We start from the raw sequence: 23,902 nt of genomic DNA, 5'->3' as shown, positions 1-23,902 counted from the left end.
ACCATGGCAGCCAGGACTGCAGTAGCGTCTTGGCTGCCATGGTAACCGATCGGAGCCCCAGCGATTAAACTGGGACTCCGATCGGAACTCTCCGCTACCACCAATGATGGGGGAAGGTGATTTTAATTAGGGGGGGGGGAGGGGAGGCCGCACTGGCCACCAATGATTGGGGGGTGATTTTAATTTGGGGGGGGGAGAGGGGAGGCCGCACTGGACACCAATGAATATAATACTGGGGAGGGGGGCCGAACTGGCCACCAATGAACTTAATACAGGGGAGGGAGGGGGGCTGCACTGGCCACCAATGAGTTAAATACAGGGGAGGGGGGTCTGCCCCCTCCTGCCTGGCAGCACCTGATCTCTTACAGGGGGCTATTATACGCACAATTTACCCCTCAGGTGCGGCACCTGAGGGGTTAATTGTGCGGATCACAGCCCCCTGTAAGAGATCGGGTTCTGCCAGGCAGCAGGGGGCATTCATGTACACAGTTTGTAGTATATTCTAACTTGAAGCGTCCCCATCACTATGGGAACGCCTCTGTTAGAATATACTGTCGGATCTGAGTTTTCACAAAGTGAAAACTCAGCTCTGAAAAAGCTTTTATGCAGACGGATCTGCAATCCGTCTGTGTGAAAGTAGCCTACGGACACGGATCACGGACGCGGATGACAATCTTGTGTGCATCCGTGTTTTTTCACGGACCCATTGACTTGAATGGGTCCGTGAACCGTTGTCCGTCAAAAAAATAGGACAGGTCCTATTTTTTTGACGGACAGGAAACACTGATCACGGACGCGGATGAACAACGGTGCATTTTCCGAGCTTTCAACGGACCCATTGAAAGTCAATGGATCCGCAGAAAATCACGGAAAACAGAACGGACACGGATGCACACAACGGTCGTGTGCATGAGGCCTAAATCTAATTGCATCATAAAGTTATCATTGCACATGCAGGACATATCCAGGAGGTCACACAGGTTCTCAACCCATAAGAAATAGACTGGGCCCACCAGAGGATGTGCTCTGATGAGTCATTGGCTCCTATTTCAGTGAAGCAGATGAGGTGGGGGGCAACTTGCATTTTGCCAAACCAACTGGGCATAATGCCATTGTTTCAGATTTGCCAAGGGAAAGAAAGTTAATCAACAAATTCAAACCGTAATATCCCCTGACCAACTGTAGCTATTTTGGCCCCAGGGGAAAAAATATTTTCTGACCCCAAACAGAAGTGTGAAAAATACTTATGCACTGTTAAAATCGGTAGGTGTGAAACCACTGTGTCAACCAACCCGTTTGACTTTGGGTTAAACCTAAAGGAGTTATCCTGGAAATCTCCTGGTATTTACCCTTTAACCCTTTTACAGGGATCTAGACTTTGCTGCAGGGAAGCCACCAGGCCGCTACCTCCTCGAGTAGTCCCAGTGTGGTTGACAGCTGAACCAGAGACACTGGAGCAGGGCACCCAGGGGTCAGGCAAACTCACAATGAATTGCAGACTGAGACAAGGGCTTTGTGCAAATCTGTGAAACATGTCCAAATGTCAGAGCAGGCAGCACAGGGTCAGTATGGTGAGCAGGTACAGATCATGTCAGGCTGGAGAAAGTCAGAATTTGGGAAGCAATCAGAAGTCAGTACACAAGTAGTTAATGGCACACCTTCACTTGATCTAGCAAGCTAGTAAACCTATTGCTCAGGCAGAAAACGACACAAACAGCACAACATATAAAGCAGAGGCTGGTTAACACAATATAAGCAGGTGCATACAGAACCAAAGGAGGGTTTAACCCTTGCAATACTGCAGAATGAGATAAATTTCAATTAAGAATATTCCCAACAGACACACAGGAACTCTGGAAATGTCACAGACACAGGGTGAGTGGAGTGGCCCATCCAAAGTAGCTGAGCAGCGGCAGGCACAGACTGCCAACATAACATATACCCCTTGGATTCATGGGACAAATTAGAATTGTGTCAAACCCTGGGCCCACCTGAGGATCATCTTGTACTCTGATGGGTCAGTCCAATGCTGGTAGGCTCCTATTTCAGTTCTGCAAGAAGATAGGGAGGAACGTGCATTTTGCCAGACTAAGTGGGCATCCTGCATCTCAGGTTTGCCAGGGCATCTCAAATAGATGAAGATGCAGCAGGCCCATGTGACAGTTGTAAATATACACCAATATATGTTTTGTATCCACAGCACTGGCAGCCAGCTTTCCCGAGTCCTGAACAGCAGACCTGACAACAGTAAAAGATAAGCTGGGTGACAACCCAAGTGGGAGCTGTAATTGCAACAATACTAGTTTTCACAGAAGTTTTATAGAAATTAGAATGCAGACATTTGCGATGCATGATGAAATTTATAAAAAATTTGTCCCAAAAAAATAAAAATAAAAATTCAAAGACCTATACAGTCGGGTCCATAAGTATTTGGACAGTGACACCATTTTCATATCTTTGTTATAAAGCCATTGTGATGGTGTACAGAGGCTAGCTTATGAGAATTCTCCCACTCTCCAAATACTTGTGGACCCACCTGTATTTACTGATATTGGGGGGAACGTTCTTGGTCATAAGTGATGATCAGTAAACACAGAAAAATGAGAGACAAGGGTTGGATTTTTTTGGACATTTATTTATGCAACTCTTAGGGAGAACAGGCGTTAAAGGGGGGTTGTCCCATGAAAAATATTCTACATTTTTCAAACCAGCACCTGGATCTGAATACTTGTGTAATTACATGTAATTAATGGGCCGGCTACAGGGCGACATGTGTCGTCTATCCTGCAAATTATAGAACGTGTCCATTTTGCGGACAGTAATAGGCATTTCTATTAATGGGACTAATAAAAAAGTGGATTGCACACAGAAGGTATTTGTATTTTGCAGATGTGCGGTTTGCGAGCTGCAAAATGGATACTGTCTTGTGCATGTAGCCTTAGGCTACTTTCACATTTGCGGCAGAATGATCCGGCAAGCAGTTCCGTTGCCTGCTGGATCTGTCAATCTGCATGCAAACGGACAGCATCCTCCGGTAGTGCAGCAGCACATTTGGCGAGACGTAGCCATCGCTTTCCAAGTTCCTCACAGAGCGGCACCAGTTTGAAAAAGGCTGTGTTGGTGAAAGGTCACAACTAAGCCGCATAATAATTAAAAATCACTATTCAAGAAGATTTACTTATGTCACTGGAGTTATTTTGAGCTATACTTAACGGGGTAGGAACCCTACTTCCAGGGACAAGGCACAGCATCTGCTGACTGCATCCAAGCTACTGTTTATATGGCTTTTAATAGATCTGCTCATATAGCTGCTTACCTCAAGTACATTACATGTGCCCCATGCTTTTTCTTTTTCAGTTTGGACACCCCTGACCTATTTTCACCATGTAAACCAGTCCCTCTGGTTTCATCCTGTATGTGGCACTTCCTGTTGCTGCTTCCAACCAAACCCATGATGCACTTCTCCTTCCTCTGCCACCGGTCCAGCACCGCCCTTAACAACACCCAGCTAGTTTATAGCTCCTCCCACCCAGCTTGTTACATAGCCACGCCCCTATCACTGCCCCGCCCATGGACATAACATCACAGAAAATAAGAAAGAGCTTCCATTTTGTGACCACAGCCCAAAACGGAAGATAGGAGCAATAAAGGTAAAAGTAATACATTACAAAATTACACCTACCTTCATAAATGATTATTTTAAAGGTTGTTGATGCAACACCTGTAAGCTGACCATTGGCATTACATGATGTTAGATACCTTAACTCTGCTTTAACTTGGGCAACTGAGATCTCATGCATTGATTCCACTTCTAAGAAAGTCTCTACCACAAGGAGGTAGAAGTGGCATTTCCTCCTAGTGCTATATTTTTGTCCAGGCTGAAATCAGTTTGCCACCCTAAATGTGGAAGTGACAACCCGTATTGCTGTTGGGCTCTGGGGAGCCCCTTTCCACGCTCCAGAGAACCCTGATCTAATATCTATAGGTTCCTGAAAGGGGCATTCTAGTTAGAACAAGTTATCCCATATTATTCCCTATCCACTGAAGAGCTGATAACTGTTAGATTAATGGGGATCTGACTGCTGAAGTCAAGAACAGGTGTCCCCTGTCTGGATGGTTGAACATGTCCACCATTCAAAGTCTATGGGACTGCCGGATATAGCCAAGCACTGTACTCAGCTATCTTCGGCAGTCCCTTAGACAGGAATGGAGTGGTGGTTCCCTATTGTCAACATTAGTGGTTGGACCTCCACTGAATACTGGTTTAAGTACCATGAAGACCTATGGCAGCACTACATGACACATACCTGTGAAACCCAGTCATTTTATCTAAATACTACTTTTCTATAGTTTTTTCTAAATTTTTAAACACTCTCAATCTGTTGTAGAGAAATAAATTACATACTTACCTTTCTTCTTACTGAGCAATGTCACTGGACTTGTGGTCCCCGTGCTCGGTTTTGGAGAGACTCTACTTTGGTACACCGTTGGCTCTGTCGACTTTCTCTGATGCAGTCCTTCATCTTTTTTGATCATTAATAAATCTGATCTTCCTTCAGCATAAGAGCTTTTCATATAGGCAGCCGACTCGGCCAGGTTCTCCATATTTAGTTTCCTTTCTGTAGAGCTATAAGAGTCAAAGTCCGAGGCATCGAAACTTTCTGTTCTTGAGCTGTTTTCTTCCTCGATAATGTCCATCATTGGTTTCATAATTGGGGAGTCTTGGTCTCTCTTTGGACTCTCCTCAGAGGCTGAGGAACCATCACATGACTCAATAATGAGCTCACTGTCCAGTTCGGCTTCGCGTTCCTCGCGGAGTATACTGTACTGTATGGATGGGGAGGCAGGTGATGGTGGTGGGCCGCCAATGTGACTGAACGTCATGTAAGCAGACTGCATGGCCTCTTCTCCTGCCAGCTGGTCTTCAGAAACGAGCTCTATTTCAGAGTCACCAGATTCAGTGCTCGAAGCTTCGTTATCTAGCGAAGACGGGACAGCTGGTAGCACAGGCGTGCTTTTATAATCTCGCTTTTCTGAGTAAACACTATGAGGTTTCTGCTCTTCAGCTGCTTCATAAGGAAAACCTTTTGTTGCCTCTTTTGCTTTTATGGCGCTGATCAGTTCATCTTCAGATATGCGGAATTTACTCTGTTTCTCTGAGCCAGATGGGTCTGTAAATCCATCTGGATGCCAACGAGAAGAGAAAAAAACACAGTGAAGAGAAAAAATTCCTTAGAGACGTCCATTACAAAGCTTGAAATAGTTATTTCATTAGAGGGCTATAAAACTACGCAAATTAAACTTTTACTCTCGGTTTTTCCAATAATGATAAATGCAGCAATTTTTGACATTCCAATGACATTTCTAAAATAACCACATGGATTCACGTTGAAGTCTTGAAAAAAGTTAACATCTAAAGGGCCAATTATTACGTACTTCATAAGTTCTCTTACACTTGCACAAGAATTTGAGGGTCCAGCTTAGCAGCAGACAGTTCCCTTCTAGAGGATCTGATAATATCCATGAGAGGAACATTGACTGCTAAGCAATTTTATGAAAGTGATAATCCAGATTTTTCTGATCTGTTAGGGACCAACCCCCCTAGCACCCCTTCCCCCCCACAAATCAGTTGTTCAAAGGGGCCTTGGCACTCGGACGAGAGTGTGCATTATATAATGGCTGTGCTTGGTACTGCAACTCATTGAGCTGCAGAATGGTCACGTGACCAATAGAGGTGACATCACAGGCCAAGGAAGAGGCCCTTTCAACTAGTGATCTGTGGGCATACTGTGAGTTAGACCCCCACCAGACATTGATGACTTATCCTGTTATGTTTTAAAGGCTATGAACACCTTCGGAGGCAATTTTATTTATGGTTGCATTTTTACTCATTTTGGGTTAAAAAAACTTTTTTTCAATGTATCTTTATTTAAACAATTTCAACAGTTTTTGTTCTACAGGGTAAAGTTTCATCTATCTGTAGACTGTTTTTCAGTGTTAGTTATGTTGCTGACTGTTCTGATGGTTGGATGTATAGCCCTTTATCTCTGAATTCCTGACAGCTCATAAACGCTCATTTATGCCATATTCCTATCAGTTTGATAAGAATTTAGCTAAAATGAATGTTTATGAGCTGTCAAGAATTCAGAGAAAAGGCTTTAGAACAGTAACATGACAGCACTCAGTTTAAGGGCTCAATCAGACGACCGTATGTTTGTGTCCGCATCCATTCCACAATTTTACGGAATGGATGTGGACCCATTCATTATAATAGGGCCACAAAAGATGCGGACAGCACATGGCCGTACTTCTGTTCCGCGGCTCCGCAAAAAAGATAGAAGATGTCCTATTCTTGTCCGTGGACAAGAATAGGCATTTCTACCATAGGACTGGCCATTCCGTTCAGCAAAATGCCGGTTTTGTGGGCTGAAAAAACGTAAATGGTCTCCTGAATAAGCCCTGAAACTAAGATACTCTGCAGCTAGGCTGAAACTTAACACGATAAGACAAAATGTGCTGAATTTTTTTTTATAAAGACCAAAAGAAATTAAAAAAAAATTGTGCAAAATGCAATTATAAAAAAAATTACCCTGAAGGTTTTTGAAATCTACCCCATATGTCTATGGAGGCCATTTCCACTAGAGATGAGTGAATTTCATATTTTGAAATTTTGTTCACGCTTCGTTTGGTGGTAAAAGCAGAATTACGTTATGGATTCTGTTACCACGGACCATAACGCAATTCTATGACGGAACGCATTATCGAATGCCTTTAGAGACATTCCGTTATTCATTTCGTCATAATAGAAGTCTATGGGCTGTAAAACACATCCGTCCCGTTTCCGTTATGCAGGGGAGTCCTCCTCGGACGGATCCGTTTGGCAGCCCATAGACTTCTATTTTGATGGAATGAATAACTGAATGCCTCTAAAGGCATTCCATTATGAATTCCGTCATAGAACTGCATTATGGTCCGTGGTAACAGAATCCATAACGCAATTCTGCTTTTACCACCAAACGAAGCGTGAACGAATTTCATAACATGAATTTCGCTCATCTCTAATTTCCATCATTCACATAGTGCAAAATGCACCATGTAATAATGCAAATAATTGTTCCCTTTAAGGAAGCCATGAAAACCATTATTAGTTGTATGGCCATATTTATTCACATTAGCTTTACTGGTCAGTTTTGTGTATGTTATCAATTCTATTTCCTTTGGCATGGCTGTGCTATGCTTTATTAGCTTCTGGGGATTATATCGATTTATGTGCTCTCCTGTATTAGTTTATTGTGATTGCATTACTGAATAATTGGATTGTCATTATTAGCATTTTGGACACGTATGCCGTTGTCAGCTGTGGTGACAGCATCATTGAAATAATATGCAGTGAGCTTTTCCATAAATGATTTAATTGAAGCCATTTGTAAATGGCAAAAACTGCAGATCAAAAAGTCTTCTTTATGCGCAGCAAGTCGCCTATTCTGGTCCATGGTTTTATGGAACGATCCACTTAGGCTGGGTTCAGACCTGAGCGTTTTACAGCGCGTTACTACGCGCTGTAAAACGCTCAACAGGCAAGAACCAATGTTTCCCTATGGGAAGGGTTCTCACCTGAGCGTTTTACAGCGCGTACGATCGCGCTGTAAAACGCCCGACTCCCCAAGAAGTACAGGAGCTTCTTTGGGGCGTCTTGTCGCGCGTTCCCGTACATAGACTTTAGCGGGAACGCGCGACAATGGGCGTTCGCTTGTTCCGGAGCCGCGTCTGTAAACGCGCATACAATCGCGCATACAGAGCGCTCCATCCTGAACGCTCAGGTCTGAACCCAGCCTAAAGAATAATCATTCTGCGCCCAAGTTTACATAATGTCTGATGCCCAGGAAAATGTTCACTTATCGTTAGGCCATCTATCAATTTTAACATTCCATATTTTTTCTAGAATGCTACATTTGTTGTTAATGAACTACTCTAAGGAGTCGCCCTGTCAGAATAAAGTCCTTGTTTGGGCTCTATTTCAGCGAATCGTCACAATCAATTTAAAACACATATCTATCATTCATATCTATAGGTCGGCAAAAACGGCATCCGTACATCCGTTCTGCAGTCCCACACAAAAGATAGAACATGTCCTATTCTTGTCCGTTTTGTGGACAAGAATATGCATTGTTACAATGGGTACAAATGGATGTATCCGCATTTTTTGCGGATCCGCGTTTTGTGGACAGTGAAATACATATGTAGTGTGAATGCACCCTTAGGCCTCCTGCACACGAACGGTGTGCTGCCCATTGCCGTATTGCGGACCGCATTTTGGGGATCCGCAATACACGAACGCCGTTCCGTGGGCATTCTGCATCATGGATGCAGAACCATTCACTTCAATGGGTCCGCAAATCCGGAAATGCGGAACGGAAGCACGGAACGATGCACTACAGAGTGCTTCCGTTCCGCAAAAAGATAGAACATGCCCTATCTTTTTGCGGAACGGGCAGATTGTGGACCCATTATTTGCGGGCCGCAGCACGGCCACGGGTTGCACACGTTTGTGTGCAGGAGGTCTAAAGGTGTGAAAATCAAGCCACTGCAACTCTGCAATTATGTGCGGCCTAAAAGTAGAGGGCCAGGTCATCAATATCAGATTGGTGGGGGTCTGACTCCCAGCACCCCTGACGATCTGCTGTTTGAATGGGTCATGGTGCTGCAGCCTCTTCTTCGGCCTTTCACGTCATGCCCATCATTCACATGACCTTTCTACAGCTCAGTTCCTGTTCAAGTTGTGGTACCTGGCAGTCGCTACACAAGTAGTGTCCGCAGCGCTGCATCCCCTTCAAATAGCTGCTCTGTGGGGGTGCCGGCAGTAAATTTGAATACTGATGACGCATACTAAGGATGGGTAGTCAACATTAACCACCCAAAACCTCATTTAAGATAACATGGCTCTTGTCAAAAACAGCACCACACTGGTCTCTGGGCTGTGTCTGTTACCGAAGTGCAGCTCCATTGAAGTGAATGGGAAAAAGCTGCAATACCATTCTGCCTGTGGACAGATGTGGTGCTGTTTGTGAAAGAAAGCAGCTTAGTTTTTCTAATCCCAGACAACACCTTTAACTCCTTCATGACCTTTTAAAGATCACTTTAAAGATGGCGCCCACTCGTGAGTGCAGCGGGTATCATATTTTTGCTGTTTCAAACAACAGAGGCCCGGGGCTAATATCTGCGATCAGCCATAAGGCCGATTGCAGACATTTCACCCCTCAGATGCCGTGGTCAATCAGGCTCCGATACTTATCACTAGTATATTCCAATACAGTCCTGCAGGTGGCAGCACTATACTGGAATACAGTGAATGGTGCATTCTGTGATGGATGAATACCTATCGAAGAACAATTGGCAATCTAATGATTGCTGGTTATAGTTACCTGGGATGACTAAAAAAAAAAAAATAAAGAAAAGTAAAAATAACTTTTTAAATTTTATAAAAAATATATATAAAAGTTCAAATCACTCTCCTTTCCCAAAAATAAAAATAAATAATAAAAAAAAATCATAGGCATCGCTGCGTACGAAAACGCCTGTACTATTAAAATATAACAATTTGCTATTTTTTGCCACTTTACCTCCCAAAAAAAACTGCATAAAAACGTCAGACACACTTCAAAATGTTATCACTGAAAAGTACAGATTGCCCAGCAAAAAAATGAGCCCTCCATAGACATAAATATTAAAAAAGTTATAGGGGTCAGAATATTGCAATAAAATTATTTAATAATAATATTTTTTTTACAAAGTTTTAAAAAAAAATTCCATATAAAAAAAAAAAAAGAGAAACCATACAAGAGTGGTATGGTTGTAATTGTAATGACCTCCATTAAGAATTTTAGTAACGGATCAATTTTACTGCATAGGGATCGCTGCAAAAAAAACCCCCCAAAAACTGTGGATGTGAAAATGGAATGGATTTTTTTTCCCCAATTCAACCAATTTTTTTCCAATTTTATTCGTGTTCCCTGCTACATCATATGCAGTATTAAACGGTGCCATTAGAAACTTGTCCCGTGTAAAACAAGCCCTAATACGGCTATGTGAATGGAAAATAAAAAAAGTTATGGCTCTGGAAAGGCGGGGAGTGAAAAATGAAAAACGCAAAAACAGAACCTCTTGGGGTTAAGACAGTAAGGGCAAATCCGTGTCTACTACATGTCAAGGTTACATTATTTTTGAATGATTCCCTAGTGCAAAAGAAAAGAAATGCCCATCTTATGAGCCCACCTTTTCCAATTCCACCACATACAATGTACTGCAGTGTTTCTCAAGGACATGACGGCAGCCGCTGCACAATATTCCCCCATGGCTTGCAGCTCCTTTAATAGCTCATTGAAAGGAACTTGGCTAGGTTTGATATCATCGATCTGTGTGTCTGACGCCCCTTTGGCTGCCCCGTGTTATATTTTTAAACCTTTGAGGATACAGCTGTGGTAAAAGCTGCACGATAGCCCACCACGTGTCCAACATTGCCATTACGTCATACATCAAATTATTATATGCGTCATAAAGCAATGATTGTGTAAGTAGAATCTAAAGATACAGTGAACATAGTGAAAGTATACAGGGTCATGGTCTTACCTGTTTCTATAGATGGTGGAGTAAGGGACTCAGGACTGTCGTCCTCCGGCTCGGACACCATAACAGTCGGAACTATGTCAGACCCTGGTTTTAAACCTGTATCAGACAGATCCTCACTGGTTTCCATAAAGTCATTATCAATAGAGGATTCAGTAAGAGTGATTTTCACTGGAGATCTTTTAGCATTTCCGGTTCCTGTGTAACTATACAGTCCCATACTGTTACCAGGTTCCTCCATATAAGGTGCAAATGACAGATCTTCTCCTACTTTGTCACTGTGCTGGCCTTTTTGCAAAGTTTTTGTGTCACCCTCGTGTATACTGTCTTCATCAGAAGAATCATATACCCTGGGGCTTGGCTTTCTCTCATCGGCCTCGGGAGAATGCTTTGGGTTGCTATCTGGGGACCTGCTGATGTCAATATACTTGTAAGCTTCTAATTTATCATCCTCCATGGGATCAGACAATGTTTTGATCACGTCTTTGCTCTCAGCTGGTGTCATTTCTATGCCTGAGTCTGAACTAAACAAACCTCGAGACTGAAACACGGGCATGTCTTGAGGAGACTGGGAACCAAAGCTGAACTCTTCATCGTCTAAGCTTGTGCCGCCATCTCCTTTTTGAAGAATCCCAGTGAAGTAGTTGGAGTCTGGAGACACGTAACGCTCGTCTGATGTCAGAGATGTGTAAAAGGCTCCTTCATCATCCATGGGTGATTTCTTACTGGTTCTATAATCTGAAAGCACAATATAAATAGTAAAAAAACACAGTTAAAATATACCGGTGCTTAACATACTTTAAAGGACATCTGTCAGCAGATTTGTCCCTATGACACTGGCTGACCTGTTACATGTGCGCTTGGCAGCTGAAGACATCTGTGTTGGTCCCATGGTCATATGTGCCCGCATTACTGAGAAAAAGAATGTTTAAAATATGCAATATGAGCCTCTAGGAGCAATGGGGGCGTTACCATTACACCTAGAGGCTCTGCTCTCTCTGCAACTGCCGCACGCTCTCTGCAGTTTGATTCACAGGACATTAAGATGTTTTCACTGCCTGGCCCCAGGGGCGGACTGGGAACTTAAAGTGGCCCTGGAAAAAATAAAGCAGGGCCAGAAAAACCATATTGTGGCACATTATACCACCCCAACAGAGCCAAATACCACAGTACATCACAAAATACTGCCAGTAGCACAACCTGCATCCCCAAAAACTTCCACTGGCCGCCCCCCTGGGCATCGGCCCACTGGGAAATTTCCCTGTAAAGGTATATGGCCAATCCACCCCTGCCTGGCCCAATCAATCAAAGTCCAGAGAGTGCAGCAGTTGCAGAGAGAGCGGAGCCTCTAGGTGTAATAACAACGCCCCCGTTGCTCCTAGAGGCTCATTTGCATATATTAAAACATTTTTCTAAGCAATGCGGACACATGTGAACATGGGACCAAAACAGATGCGTTCAGCTGCCAGGTCAGCCAGTTTCATAGGTCCAAATCTGCTGACAGATGCCCTTTAAGATTAACGTGAAGTTTCCACGTGTTATTTTTGGAGAGGTTATTAAACACCTGGACCTTTAAAAAATACAATAAAATCAAGGGTGCCATTGCAGATTTAATTGCAGAAACTTCTCCAGTTGAAAATCAGTCCCATTCATTTGAATGAGGCTTGCAGAAATCCATGTGCTTGCTGCCTAAACAACCCCGTACGGATGAATGGAACTGATTTTCAGCTGCAGATATTTCTGTAAAATATCTTCTGTGAGTGAAGGCACCCTAGAGGGGAGGGAATGGCTTCCACATTTTTAGGATGGCTCTTCAGAAAAATCCAAAATGAAGGCCCAGTGGGAATTCCCTTTCAGGTGCAGCAAACACTCCCCCTCTTGCTGTATGACCACTCTCATCACAGTAATCGTGGCTCATGCCACACACCTCCCACCTCCTCCTGAGGATAGGTCATCAATAGTAAAAGCCTGGACAACCCCTTTAAAGGTGTTTTCCAGGCTCTTGATATTGATGACCTATCCTCTGGAAGCACGGTGCCTTTCAAAGTGCAGTGGTCATACCTGGTTACTGCAGTTCAGCTCCTATTCAAATGAATGGTAACCCAGCACAGCCATTACAATTTAAATGGAGCTGTGTTTCCGGCTGGAGGCTGCAGTAATCAGCTGATTGGTGGGGAGGGTAAGGGGATGTTGTACCCCGATTTAAATACTGATGGCTTATCCTGAGGATAGGTGATCTGTATCAGGAGCATGGAAAATCCCTTTAAATTTAGTTTGCAGCATTTGCCTTGAGATAGGATGTGACACCTTAAGATCACACAATATCACATCCCATCACAGCCTATTCACTGCTTCGAGCTTTTAAGATAAACAGTGATAGAATGTGATCCAAATGTGGAAGCCATAGGGTGACGATATAGTGGTGTTAGTGGTGAGAAAGCCGAGAGAAAAAAATGGTGTGGCCTAAACTCAGGTAAAACAGCATTTTGTACACCTTTTGTAGGGATTTACAAGCTTAGCCTTCAAACCTCAAGAATACTCATAAAATGTTGTGAGACAAGGATCTTCATAGACTGAGCCCTTTGTGAGTGTATAGATATTGTATTGTGGTTTGTGAACGATTAAGAGACATGAAAATACGTTCCTTTTTTGAAGACAGGTCCCATTCCATATTTGCTATTAGGGTATATGGATATCATGATGTGGGGTCCTATGCACAGTGCATATAAGCCACTATACACTACTCACAAAAAGTTAGGGATAGTTGGCTTGTAGGTGAAATTTCTGAATGAACCTGAAATGCACTCTAAGGGTTTATTCAAACATCTGTATGTGTTTTCCGGATCCACGGATCTGCGGATCCGCAAAACACGGACACTGGCAATGTGCGTTCCGCATTTTGCGGACCGCACATCGCCGGCACTATAATAGAAAATGCCTAATCTTGTCTGCAATTGCGGACAAGAATTGGACATGTTCTATTTTTTTGGGGAATGGAATTGCGGACTCGGAAGAGCGGATCCGGGCAGCACATAGTGCGGCCCCATAGAAATGAATGGGTCCGCAATTCCGTTCCGCAAAATGCGGAACAGAATTGCGGACGTGTGAATGGACCCTAACCTTTACAGGTGAACTTAGTGTGACCTTCTTTAAACTTTTGAATGCACATATCCAACTGTTCAATATTTCAGTACTTTTTGCATAACTTGCTGTTGTCTAATAAGGAGCTTATCAGCAAAATTCACAACAGGTGTTTTGATCCTTGAATCGCCCAATAAATTCCCTGATTCAATTAGAATTGGTATTTAAACAGTCCTCCTCATCATGCAGTTCACATTTTGACATCATGAGACCAAGGCGACACCTAACAATTGATCAACAGTACCTCGCCATTGCAAGGCTTCAAGCAGGATGTTCTCAGACGGAAGTGACCACTGAGGGTATGTATCAGGATTGTGTTATTTCAAATCCTAACAAGTATTTCTTAAAATAGGACACAAATCTTTCCGGTAAAATGTAATTGCAGCAATATTTTCTGAAAATCACCACTGCAATTAAAGCGGATGTAATTTTCAATAAACCCCAATGCGGAAAAATATACATTAACATATATTACTATGTTTATAGCAACATATTCTGTAGATGAAAGGTAACAGACTTCCAGCTGCAAGGGGTCTAAGAACATAAAACATAGCTTGTGGATATTCTGGCCTTGGAGACTGCAGTAATAGAGTTGGACACATTGGTTTATTGCAAGATGTGATCTGCAAACAGCAAGATGGTGCTCTTGAAATCAAAGAGGACATTATTTGACATGTTGGTAAATAGGAGAAGAAGGTGACCACAGATGGAACTGATGGTGAAGAGTCACGGGACTGGACGGAGAATACAAGTTAAACCTGAAATCTGTGATATTGAATTCTCCATTAGCGGAGCCCGGCCGCTGGATGTGATGGACGCTTAAGTCTGCAGCTCCGTCGCAGTGCACCTCAGGGCCGCCAAATAAGCGACTTAAAAGCGCCATAACATGGTCAAAAACACCAAGAAACGAGCCGGGGATCCTCCGGGCACCCCCAAGCCGATCCCCAGCCAGATGGACTTACAGAAATGTTGGAAGAAACGAAGTGCTCTGGTGTTGGGAGACTCATCTAAGATGGCGGTGGCAGCGGTAAGCACGGGAGAACAGGCATTCAACTCCGATAGAGAAAGTGTAGCGGAGAGTGACTATGGTGAGTCTGCCTCTGCCCCTAGCACTAAGGCTTTCCTGAGGAAAACTATATTGCAGGCTATGAGACCGGTGATGGAAGAGCTGGCAGATATTAAAGCTGATTTAAAGCATATTGGCCACAGGGTAGAGGGACTGGAAGCTGCACAATCCAGCATAGTAACGTTCTCGGAAGCGGTAGCCACCCGCTCCTCTCGTCACGCTGAATACATTAATAAGGCTCTGTTACTTATAGAGGACCAAGAGAACCGAAGCAGAAGAAAAAATATTAGAATCAAAGGGTTACCGGAGCACTTTGCGCCAGAATCCCTTGAGAAGATGATGAAGGAGATCTTTAATAGTCTACTAGATCCAGAACGAGCTGCAGAAATAGTGGTGGAACGTATTCATAGAGCATTGCGCCCCAAACCAAAACAAGGGGAGCCACCACAAGACATAATCTGTGGTTTGCTGTCTTATGTGGACACGTCTCAGTTACTCACAGCAGCTAGAGAAAAACACCCCATTGTGTATGCTGAGATTACACTTCACGTCTACCAAGATCTTGCTCCAGCTACCCTAGCAAAGAGGAGAATTTTGAGACCACTGCTGGAGGTTCTGAGGTCCAAGAATATACAATATTCATGGCCTTTTCCCTTTGGGCTAGCTATCTGGCATAATGGCCAGAGATTAACTGTTCATTCTCCGCCCGACATGGAGAAATTATGGGCTGTACTGGACATACCGCCGATGTAACTACAGTCCTGGATGCCTTTGCTTTTTGATCAAGATCTTACTCCACTCCCGAGTGGACGCATGGAAAACTGCTTCCAGAAAACAAGAATAAAGGGAGAAAAGGAGATATCTCAAGACTGCAGCTCCGATTACCTGACTCTCGTAATTACTCTGGATTTATCACTGCGTTCGGAAAGAAGGACTCTCAGAATCTTCTGCTAATGTGAAGGTTTGGGGTCAATGACCCTTCTAGTTATATGCAATAGCTTTTCTTTCCGGTTTCACAAGCATGTTATTTGTGCTTGTTTTCATTTGTATTATTGTGTTACAGTATTCGCAGTTATCAAATTTAGAGTTTTTTTGTGGGCAGTTTTAGACATGACGGCCTTGGTCCGGTCACAGATAAGGAAAGTTTAAACCCTATGGCCCCCATCCAGTTGCTGGCAGGCCACACCGCTACCTTTCAGGCTCTCCATCTTAGAAGTCCGGCTTATTCTACACCTCCCCCCCCCCCCCCCCCCCAAACTTTCTTTTTTATCCCCACTCATCTACTTCTGACCGGTGGTAACTTTTCAGGCGGCGCTGGGGTGCACGACATGTCTGGGTGTACTCCCCCCACACTTGTGTCTCTGCTCAGCTGGAGGGGGCAGTGGGTGTAGACTCAACTGAGCTATTGTGTCTTAGCAGGCAGGACACATACAATGTTATTTTCACATCTACAAAGTACAAGGTTGTATAGTAGTTAACTTTTATCTGTTGTTCACTCTGTTAATTGTATCTGTCTCCCCGACCTTTGTCAAGTTTTCCTATCCTTTCCCCGTCTCTCCCTTTACGTCACTCTCGCGCAGTACTCATCATGACTGATCTCTTACGAGATCTCACTATTCTTTAAAGGGTTTCTGTCACCCCACAAAACTCTTTTTTTTTTTTTTTTTGGGATAGTTAGATTCCTTATAGGGCGATATAGGAGAATATAATAGTCTTACTTACTTTCATGCGGCCGATTCTTTATAAAACGAAGTTTTATAATATGTAAATGAGGGCTCTACCAGCAAGTAGGGCGTCTACTTGCTGGTAGCCGCTGCAGAAATCCGCCCCCTCGCCGTGTTGATTGACAGGGCCAGCCGGGATCTCCTCCTCCGGCCGGCCCTGTCAGTAATTCAAAAATCGCGCGCCTCTGGTCATTCGGCGCAGGCGCTCTGGGATGAGGAGGCTCGTCTCCTCAGCACTCCCTCAGTGCGCCTGCGCTGATGACGTCTTCTCTTTCGGTGATGTCATCGGCGCAGGCGCACTGAGACGAGCCTCCTCATCTCAGAGCGCCTGCGCCGAATGACCAGAGGCGTGCGATTTTTGAATTACTGACAGGGCCGGCCGGAGGAGGAGATCCTGGCTGGCCCTGTCAATCAACACGGCGAGGGGGCGGATTGCTGCTGCGGCTACCAGCAAGTAGACGCCCTACTTGCTGGTAGAGCCCCAATTTACATATTATAAAAGTTCGTTTTATAAAGAATCGGCCGCATGAAAGTAAGTAAGACTATTATATTCTCCTATATCGCCCTATAAGGAATCTAACTATCCCAAAAAAAAAAAGAGTTTTGTGGGGTGACAGAAACCCTTTAAGGCCACCAACAAGGGTGATTAAATTCGCCCAATAAAAGACATCACACCATCTTTTTTCTACGAAAGCTCAAAACTAGCATTGTGTTCCTACAAGAAACCCACTTCAAAAAAGATAGATTACCAAAACTACCCACATACTTCTTTAGCCAATGGTTCCATAGTTGCCAGGAGACTTCACGAAGGAAAGGAGTATCAATCGCTTTCCACAAATCTATTCCTTCCCAGGTTTACAGGTGCTGAGGGTAGAGTACTCTTTCTTAAGCAATCTGTTGCATCTGAGAAATACACCTTCGCTAATATTTATGTCCCTAATATGAAACAGATTCCATGGTTGCTACAGGTCCTAGAAGACCTAAAAATGTTCGCTGAGGGTCAAATTATTTTGGGAGGGGACTTGAATTTAGTATTAAATCCCCTGTTGGACTCATCGTCACAACGATCTAGCATTACACAAAGAGCAATTGGCAAGCTGCATGCAAAATTGCAGGAAGTAGGCTTAATTGATCTGTGAAGGCAACTCCATCCTCAAACAAAGGATTATACCTTTAAGTAAGTCATGCATAACTCTTTTCAGAGACTAGACCACATACTAGCCACCAAACCAGTGTTGCTGCAGACAAGATCAGCTTCCATAGGCAATATCACTAGCTCTGACCACGCCCCGTGTTCCATCACACACTTTCCATGAAGCGGTAACCTAAAAAGTAATGGTCATGGAGATTAAATGAATCCCTTCTTAGTGATGAAAAAGCCTATCAGGAAATCAATAAACATCTTAGAGAGTATTTCGATATAAACTCAGTAGAAGAGATGAAGGCACCGATAGTTTGGGAAGCGCATAAAGTCTACATCAGAGGTATGCTTATCGCTCTGGGCTCTAATTTTTAAATGTATATGTTCAAAATTCCTGGCAGAGGCGGCTCCAGAGAGGGCCCTTACAGCTTTTGAACAATTGATGTTGTCAGATCTTCCCAAATCCAGGAAAATGTCTTGTTTATACCAACATTTTATTTTGCAGAATGCCCTATCTAAACCGGTTTTTCTGAGTTCCTGGGAAAAGGAGCTGAAAATCAATCTCTCTGACTCACAGACAAGATTTGTTTTGCAGCACTCGCAAGACTTCTCATTATGTGTGCGTCTTCAGGAAAGCCAAATTATTGTGTAGGTGGTATAAAACACCAGAATTTCCCTTTCAACGCAATGTCTCTGAGTCGGGCAGATGTTGGAGGTGTCAGGGGTCAAGTTAATCTTACTTGCACATCTGGTTGCACTGTGAAGCCATAAATACATTTTGGAAACGAATTGAGTCAGCTATCCAGGTCATCTCCAAAACATCCTTCCGCATATTGCCAAAAATGATCTTTTTAGCTAAACCAAGCATTACCTACCGCCCATCCAAGACAAACCTAATCACACATTTGCTAGCTGCAGCGAAAGCAGTAATCCCACTGCACTGGCTAAATTCGAGCCCTCCAACATTTGATGATTGGTGTATTAACCTCCCTGGCGGTATGATTATGTCAGGAATTTTTTACCAAAAGTGGTAAAAAAATTTGCATGGAAATTTGGTGTTATGTATTGTAGGCCTGCAATTCTTAGTAATTACTTACTAAACTAATTACTTACTTACTAAGGTTTGAAACACAAAATCATGAATTATAATCTAATTAATATAATTTTATTTAATAATGTAATAAAGAATAATGAAATTTGTCAAACAAAGAAAATTCAATAAACATCCTGAGTGTGATAAATTTTGAAACATGGGACTGCACAAAGTGATCAACTGTCAGATCTGAGGTTATACAGTGCAATCCTCTCAGATTACAATGTATTACCTCTTTTATGTGTGTGTGTGTCACTTTATAATTTAGAATTTCCCGCCCAGTTCCGCTCCCATGCGGCGCAGGTGCTCGCAGGGAACGGAACCAGGAAGTCAGATGCCGGCCGGCGCTCTCGCCTGCGATCACAGTGGAGAAGGTAAGGGGACTCCGCTGACAACTTTTCAATGTTACCCCGAGCGTGTTTAGTATGGGTGGCCGAGATTTGGTGAAAAACACGCAATTTATAAGTGTGTGGTATGTATGAATCAGTCGATCCCAGGGAGACCTTGGTCAAGTAGCAACTTTTAGCAGTTGTCAATCCAATATTGTACAGGCGGTGTGTACTCACTCCTCATGTAACTCGTGATTCATTCTCATTTATGTACAACACTTATATTTTCTGTTACAGTCAGAAACCCTATATATATATTACATTACATGTTTCTGAAACCAATAAAGAGAATTTAAACGATATTTAATTCTCTATTAAAGAGTTAATTGACAAAGAAACTCAAAAAATTTGCTTGTCCAACACTACAAATCAGAAGCGTGGGCCCTCGTCCTCGTGACCGGTGGTGGCCCCAGTGGTCGGATCCCGGTCATTTGTCTCCTATCCTGTGCATAGGAGATAAGTTGTCTTAATGGGACAACCCCTTTAAGAATCTCTTTCCTATCTCCATTATTGAGCAAAATCAGTTTTATAAAAAATGCAGCCCTGGTCGAAAAGCAGAATATGCCCATGCACCACTCCATGCGCCATGATACAGATCAGTGGGGGGCCAGAGAGATTTTTGTGGTTTCAATTTAACAGCCATGCAGCTCTCTAAATTGTTGCACACAGCAATGGGTACTATGCCGGACTACTGGAAACAACAAGGGGTATGTATGATTTTCTGCTCTCAGGTCACTCTTGGGGTTCCTGTCCTTAGGGTGCCTCAAACTATGGGTATCCAAGGAACTGATGACTTTTCCATGCCCTTAACGCAGGAGAATGGCTGTGACCGCCACAATTTCATAAATAAAGGTGTCAACAAGGACAGAGCTTTTCTTCTGTTTTCCCAGATGTATCGACTGTAATGTGAAAGAATGGACTAGAATTGATGGAGTTGTGCTAAAATCATGACTGCGAGTAGGGATGATCATCACACATAAGATGGGAGGGGAATACCAGTTATTTGCACCCTGTGGTGGACATGCCATATTTATTTCCAATTGTGCAATGGCACAGGAGCCCAACAGGTAAAGGGGCCCACTGCCACCCAAAAAGCAGCCAACTGCTTACTACTGTCCATCAGTTTGCATGCAAGGGGCATAGCTTAAAATGTCTGGTAGATTTTTAGCAGTGTCTTTTCAAGATCGCTCTCTCAGACCAGGCCTGACAGCTGTTCTGTCCATTTCCTATACGAATATACTGTATGTCATGTCACTCTATATAGTATCATGGTATATATTGTCATTTTATAATATTCTTGAGGGGACCATGACAATAAAATCCTTTAGTCCTCCTCCGGGGTGGGCCCCTTCTGAGTTTGGGCCCCATAGCAGCTGCTTCCCCTATGGCGGCACCCACAACTATGCCCCTTATTGGTAGAGAGACATAAGGGGTGATCTGTCATGAGCAATTCGAGAGCCAGTGGCCCCAAGGCCCCTCTGCTGTCGGTGTCTGCCCCTGTGTGCACGAGTTTTTCTAAGGCTAATTAAAAAAGTAATGCTATAGTTTTGGAATATATCTATGTGCCATCCTTTTCAAGCTGGAAATTAATGAGCATTGATAAAATTACACTTCTACTGACAGTGCATACTCAGGCGTTGTGTCGATCCCCAAAAAAATGAGAATTTTTAAGAGACATCACCTAAAAATATTTAATAAATGCCCCAAGGCTGTGACAAAAGAAAGACATGTCTCATTTATTGACAGATAAGTTCTAAAATGCATTGAAAATATGTAAAGTGCGCCGTCATACAGGAAGCCAAAGTTCTCTCGGTCCCCTATCGTATCCCCTTGCCCCGGAGTCGGTGCTCGTCTGTTGCAGACATGAGTAGGAGGCTTCGTATAATGTATGTCTGATTAATTTGTCAGGCTCAGGACCAGATTTAGTAACTAAGCAGAGGCAAATCATTTTCTGCTGCCTGGTATTATTAGCATTTATATTTAATTAACACACACTGGAGTTTAATACAAACACACTTCTACAGCTTATGTCAAGCCAGTGCTAAAAAAAAACACCCAAAAACTATATCTAGAGAAACCATCATACACAAGAGAACACCCTTTTCTTAAAGGGGTTTTCTGGGTGTTTGCTATGGATGACCTATCATAGGGTCATCGATATCAGATTGGCAGGGGTCCGACAATCGGCACCCCTGCTGATCAGCTTTTTAAAGGTAGCTATGGCCTTCAATGAACACCATGGCCTCCTCTCAGTTTACCAAGCACAGTGCCATCCACTGGATAGCAGCTGTGCTTGGTATCGCAGCGCCACACCGATCACTTGAATGGGACGGAGCTGCGCCTAGGACATGTGACCGATGAGCGTGACGTCACTTGCTTAAGAAGAGAATGAATCAAATAAAACCGCAGCACTCCCAGGTCCTCAATCCATGCTGGTTTATTCACCAAAAAATTGCATGCTGCGATTTGCTCTCTGGTATGAGAACGCAACCAAGCGGAACGTAATGTATTTTGGAGCACTCCGTTCTGTTCAGTTACGTTTTGTCCTCATAGACAATAAATGGTGACAAAACAGAAGGGCTTTTTTCCAGTATTGAGACCCTATGACGGATGTCAATACTGGAAAATATTAATGCTAGTGTGAAAGTAGCCTTAATGAGGAGCAATACAATAATACTAGTACCAATATACCGATAAGGCACTGCTGTCCCCCGTTTACCTGGCTGCAGTGATGATACAACTCATGAACGGTGTGTCCAATCACTTGAAACTGGTCAACTCCTTAAGTTTCTTCATTCTACAAAGCTTAATTGTCACAAAGGGCCAGGCCAAGCTCTGTTAGTGCTGAGGGTGACAATTCAGAATGTACCCCCTGCTCACACTCTTGGGGAAAGAGTCTTTTGGAATTTCTTAACTTTCAGAAATGTGCCCCCTTTCCCAACTTAATAGTGCCCTAGATGGCTACCTATCATTTCCTGGTCCCGATGTTGTAACTTAAGGGCACAAAAGATTACAAAAGAAAATTGCATGTTCACCCACAAATATCTAAAGGCCATTAGTTGGTCTCCTATGGTCTCCTATGGTCTCCTAGAGATCTGGCCAATGATTGTAATGGACTAGCCAAGACTTGGTAAGGTTTCGAAGCTTCAGACAATTAAACTGGGTGGCACATATCTAAATAGGAACTTGCTAGGGTTAATATGGCATTGCTTCATGAAGCTTTGCCTAAAATTTGCCAGAGAGTTGGAAGCAAGTGGCTTTTACAGAATATCCAAGGTACACCCCTTGAGGAAGCTTACGCGAAACGCACGTCGGGGCTTTGGATCACTACTCTGGTATTTATGTAACTATCTATCTATTACACCGTTCATTTTATGGCCCATGTACATTGTATCTTGCACTTTAAACATATGTACTGTATTTGGCTCTAGTATCTTGTTTACGGTTTTGATTAGGTCACTGTATCATACTCCCAATTGTTTTAACATGTTGTCCAGATTGTGATCCCTATCCATCCTGTGTGTCTTTCATCCACCATTGTATTGTTCGTCATTGTATTTTATCTGATTTACTTTTTGGTACTATAATAAAGTTTATATACATTGCTAGCTGTGCTATGCCTCTTTCTCTTTTTGGTGTGGAGAATATCCAAGGGCTGCCCTTGTTGGGGACATTGACTTTCTTGCTACGTTCTGGATAAGCCAACAGATTGATGGGTTTTTATATGACACTAAATTACTTCTTCACTGAGGAGTCAGAAAGCTCAGAAAATGTCTATGCAAATCTGATGTAATGGCCAGACCCCTGGAGAATGTATTGTGGACACAGGACCAGCTCAAAAACTTGTTTTGTACTCATAGATTGCCACTAGCCAGACTCACCGAAATCTCATTGTTAGGACCACGGTTGTACTAGATCTACCATATACAATCCAGCTAGAGCTGGATCAAGCAAATCATTTCACTCCCCGTCCTGCAAATAATAGGAGATATGCCTGGATTTACAATAAATTCCGCTTGCAAGACAATCCAGTGATATTTCCACAATAAAAACAAAATTTATTGCTAAGTATGCCATTGCTTTTTATTGCAGTTGTACTTGAAGGATATATTTCGGATTTTAAATGTATAGCTTCACTTTTGTTTCCTGAAGTAATGAAATTCATCCTGAAATTTAAGAGATGGCATAAATATTTCAGCATCACTTCCAGCATCACAACTGATGCAGCGGATGTATGAGAACTATCCCATAGAAAACTATGGGTTCAGTTCTGGCTCAGTTTCCCTGCGGTGTTTTCTTCTTCATGTTGGAGGGAAACTGAGCCCGATAATCGGACATATGTATAGGGGGGCCTCAATCTGCTTAGCGGTGGTGTGAGAGGCGCCAACATTATTAAGGCGTATCCTCTCAATAAATTTGGCATCTCAGGAGGTCCATCTCGCAGAATCTGAAATCTACTCCATACAGCAACTGGTGTAGATTTCTGGTTTCACTTGCACCAGTATTCCTGTGCAGGCCCTGCCCCTTTTTTTTTTTTTTTTATATACAAAAGCACGGTTAGAACGGCATAAACTCACAAATTTTTGCACAAAATAAGGCTTGTGATTTTTTTTTTTGCTCTACTATTCTGTGCAGGGAGCTTGATAAATCTCCCCCAAACTACTTAAACATCCATGACTGCAGTTACTCAATAAAACTGTATTATATACATTAATTTATTTATTT

General features: G+C 43.1%; 1 protein-coding gene across 1 annotated transcript in view; it reads right to left on the bottom strand.

Moving 5' to 3' along the window:
* Window positions 1-23,902, bottom strand: part of RTN1 (reticulon 1) — a 168,167-nt gene that overhangs the window by 86,821 nt on the left and 57,444 nt on the right. The window contains exons 3-4 of the mRNA XM_040410980.1: window positions 10,627-11,361; window positions 4,410-5,183 (exon numbers count right to left, since the gene is read on the bottom strand). Of these exons, the coding sequence (XP_040266914.1) occupies window positions 4,410-5,183; window positions 10,627-11,361 (1,509 nt within the window). The remainder of the gene's footprint in view (window positions 1-4,409; window positions 5,184-10,626; window positions 11,362-23,902) is intronic.

Source organism: Bufo bufo, chromosome 11 (genome assembly GCF_905171765.1).
Source record: "Bufo bufo chromosome 11, aBufBuf1.1, whole genome shotgun sequence".
Lineage (NCBI taxonomy): Eukaryota > Metazoa > Chordata > Amphibia > Anura > Bufonidae > Bufo > Bufo bufo.
Note: the sequence above shows the minus strand (reverse complement) of the source record. Positions and strands in the feature narration are given on the sequence as shown.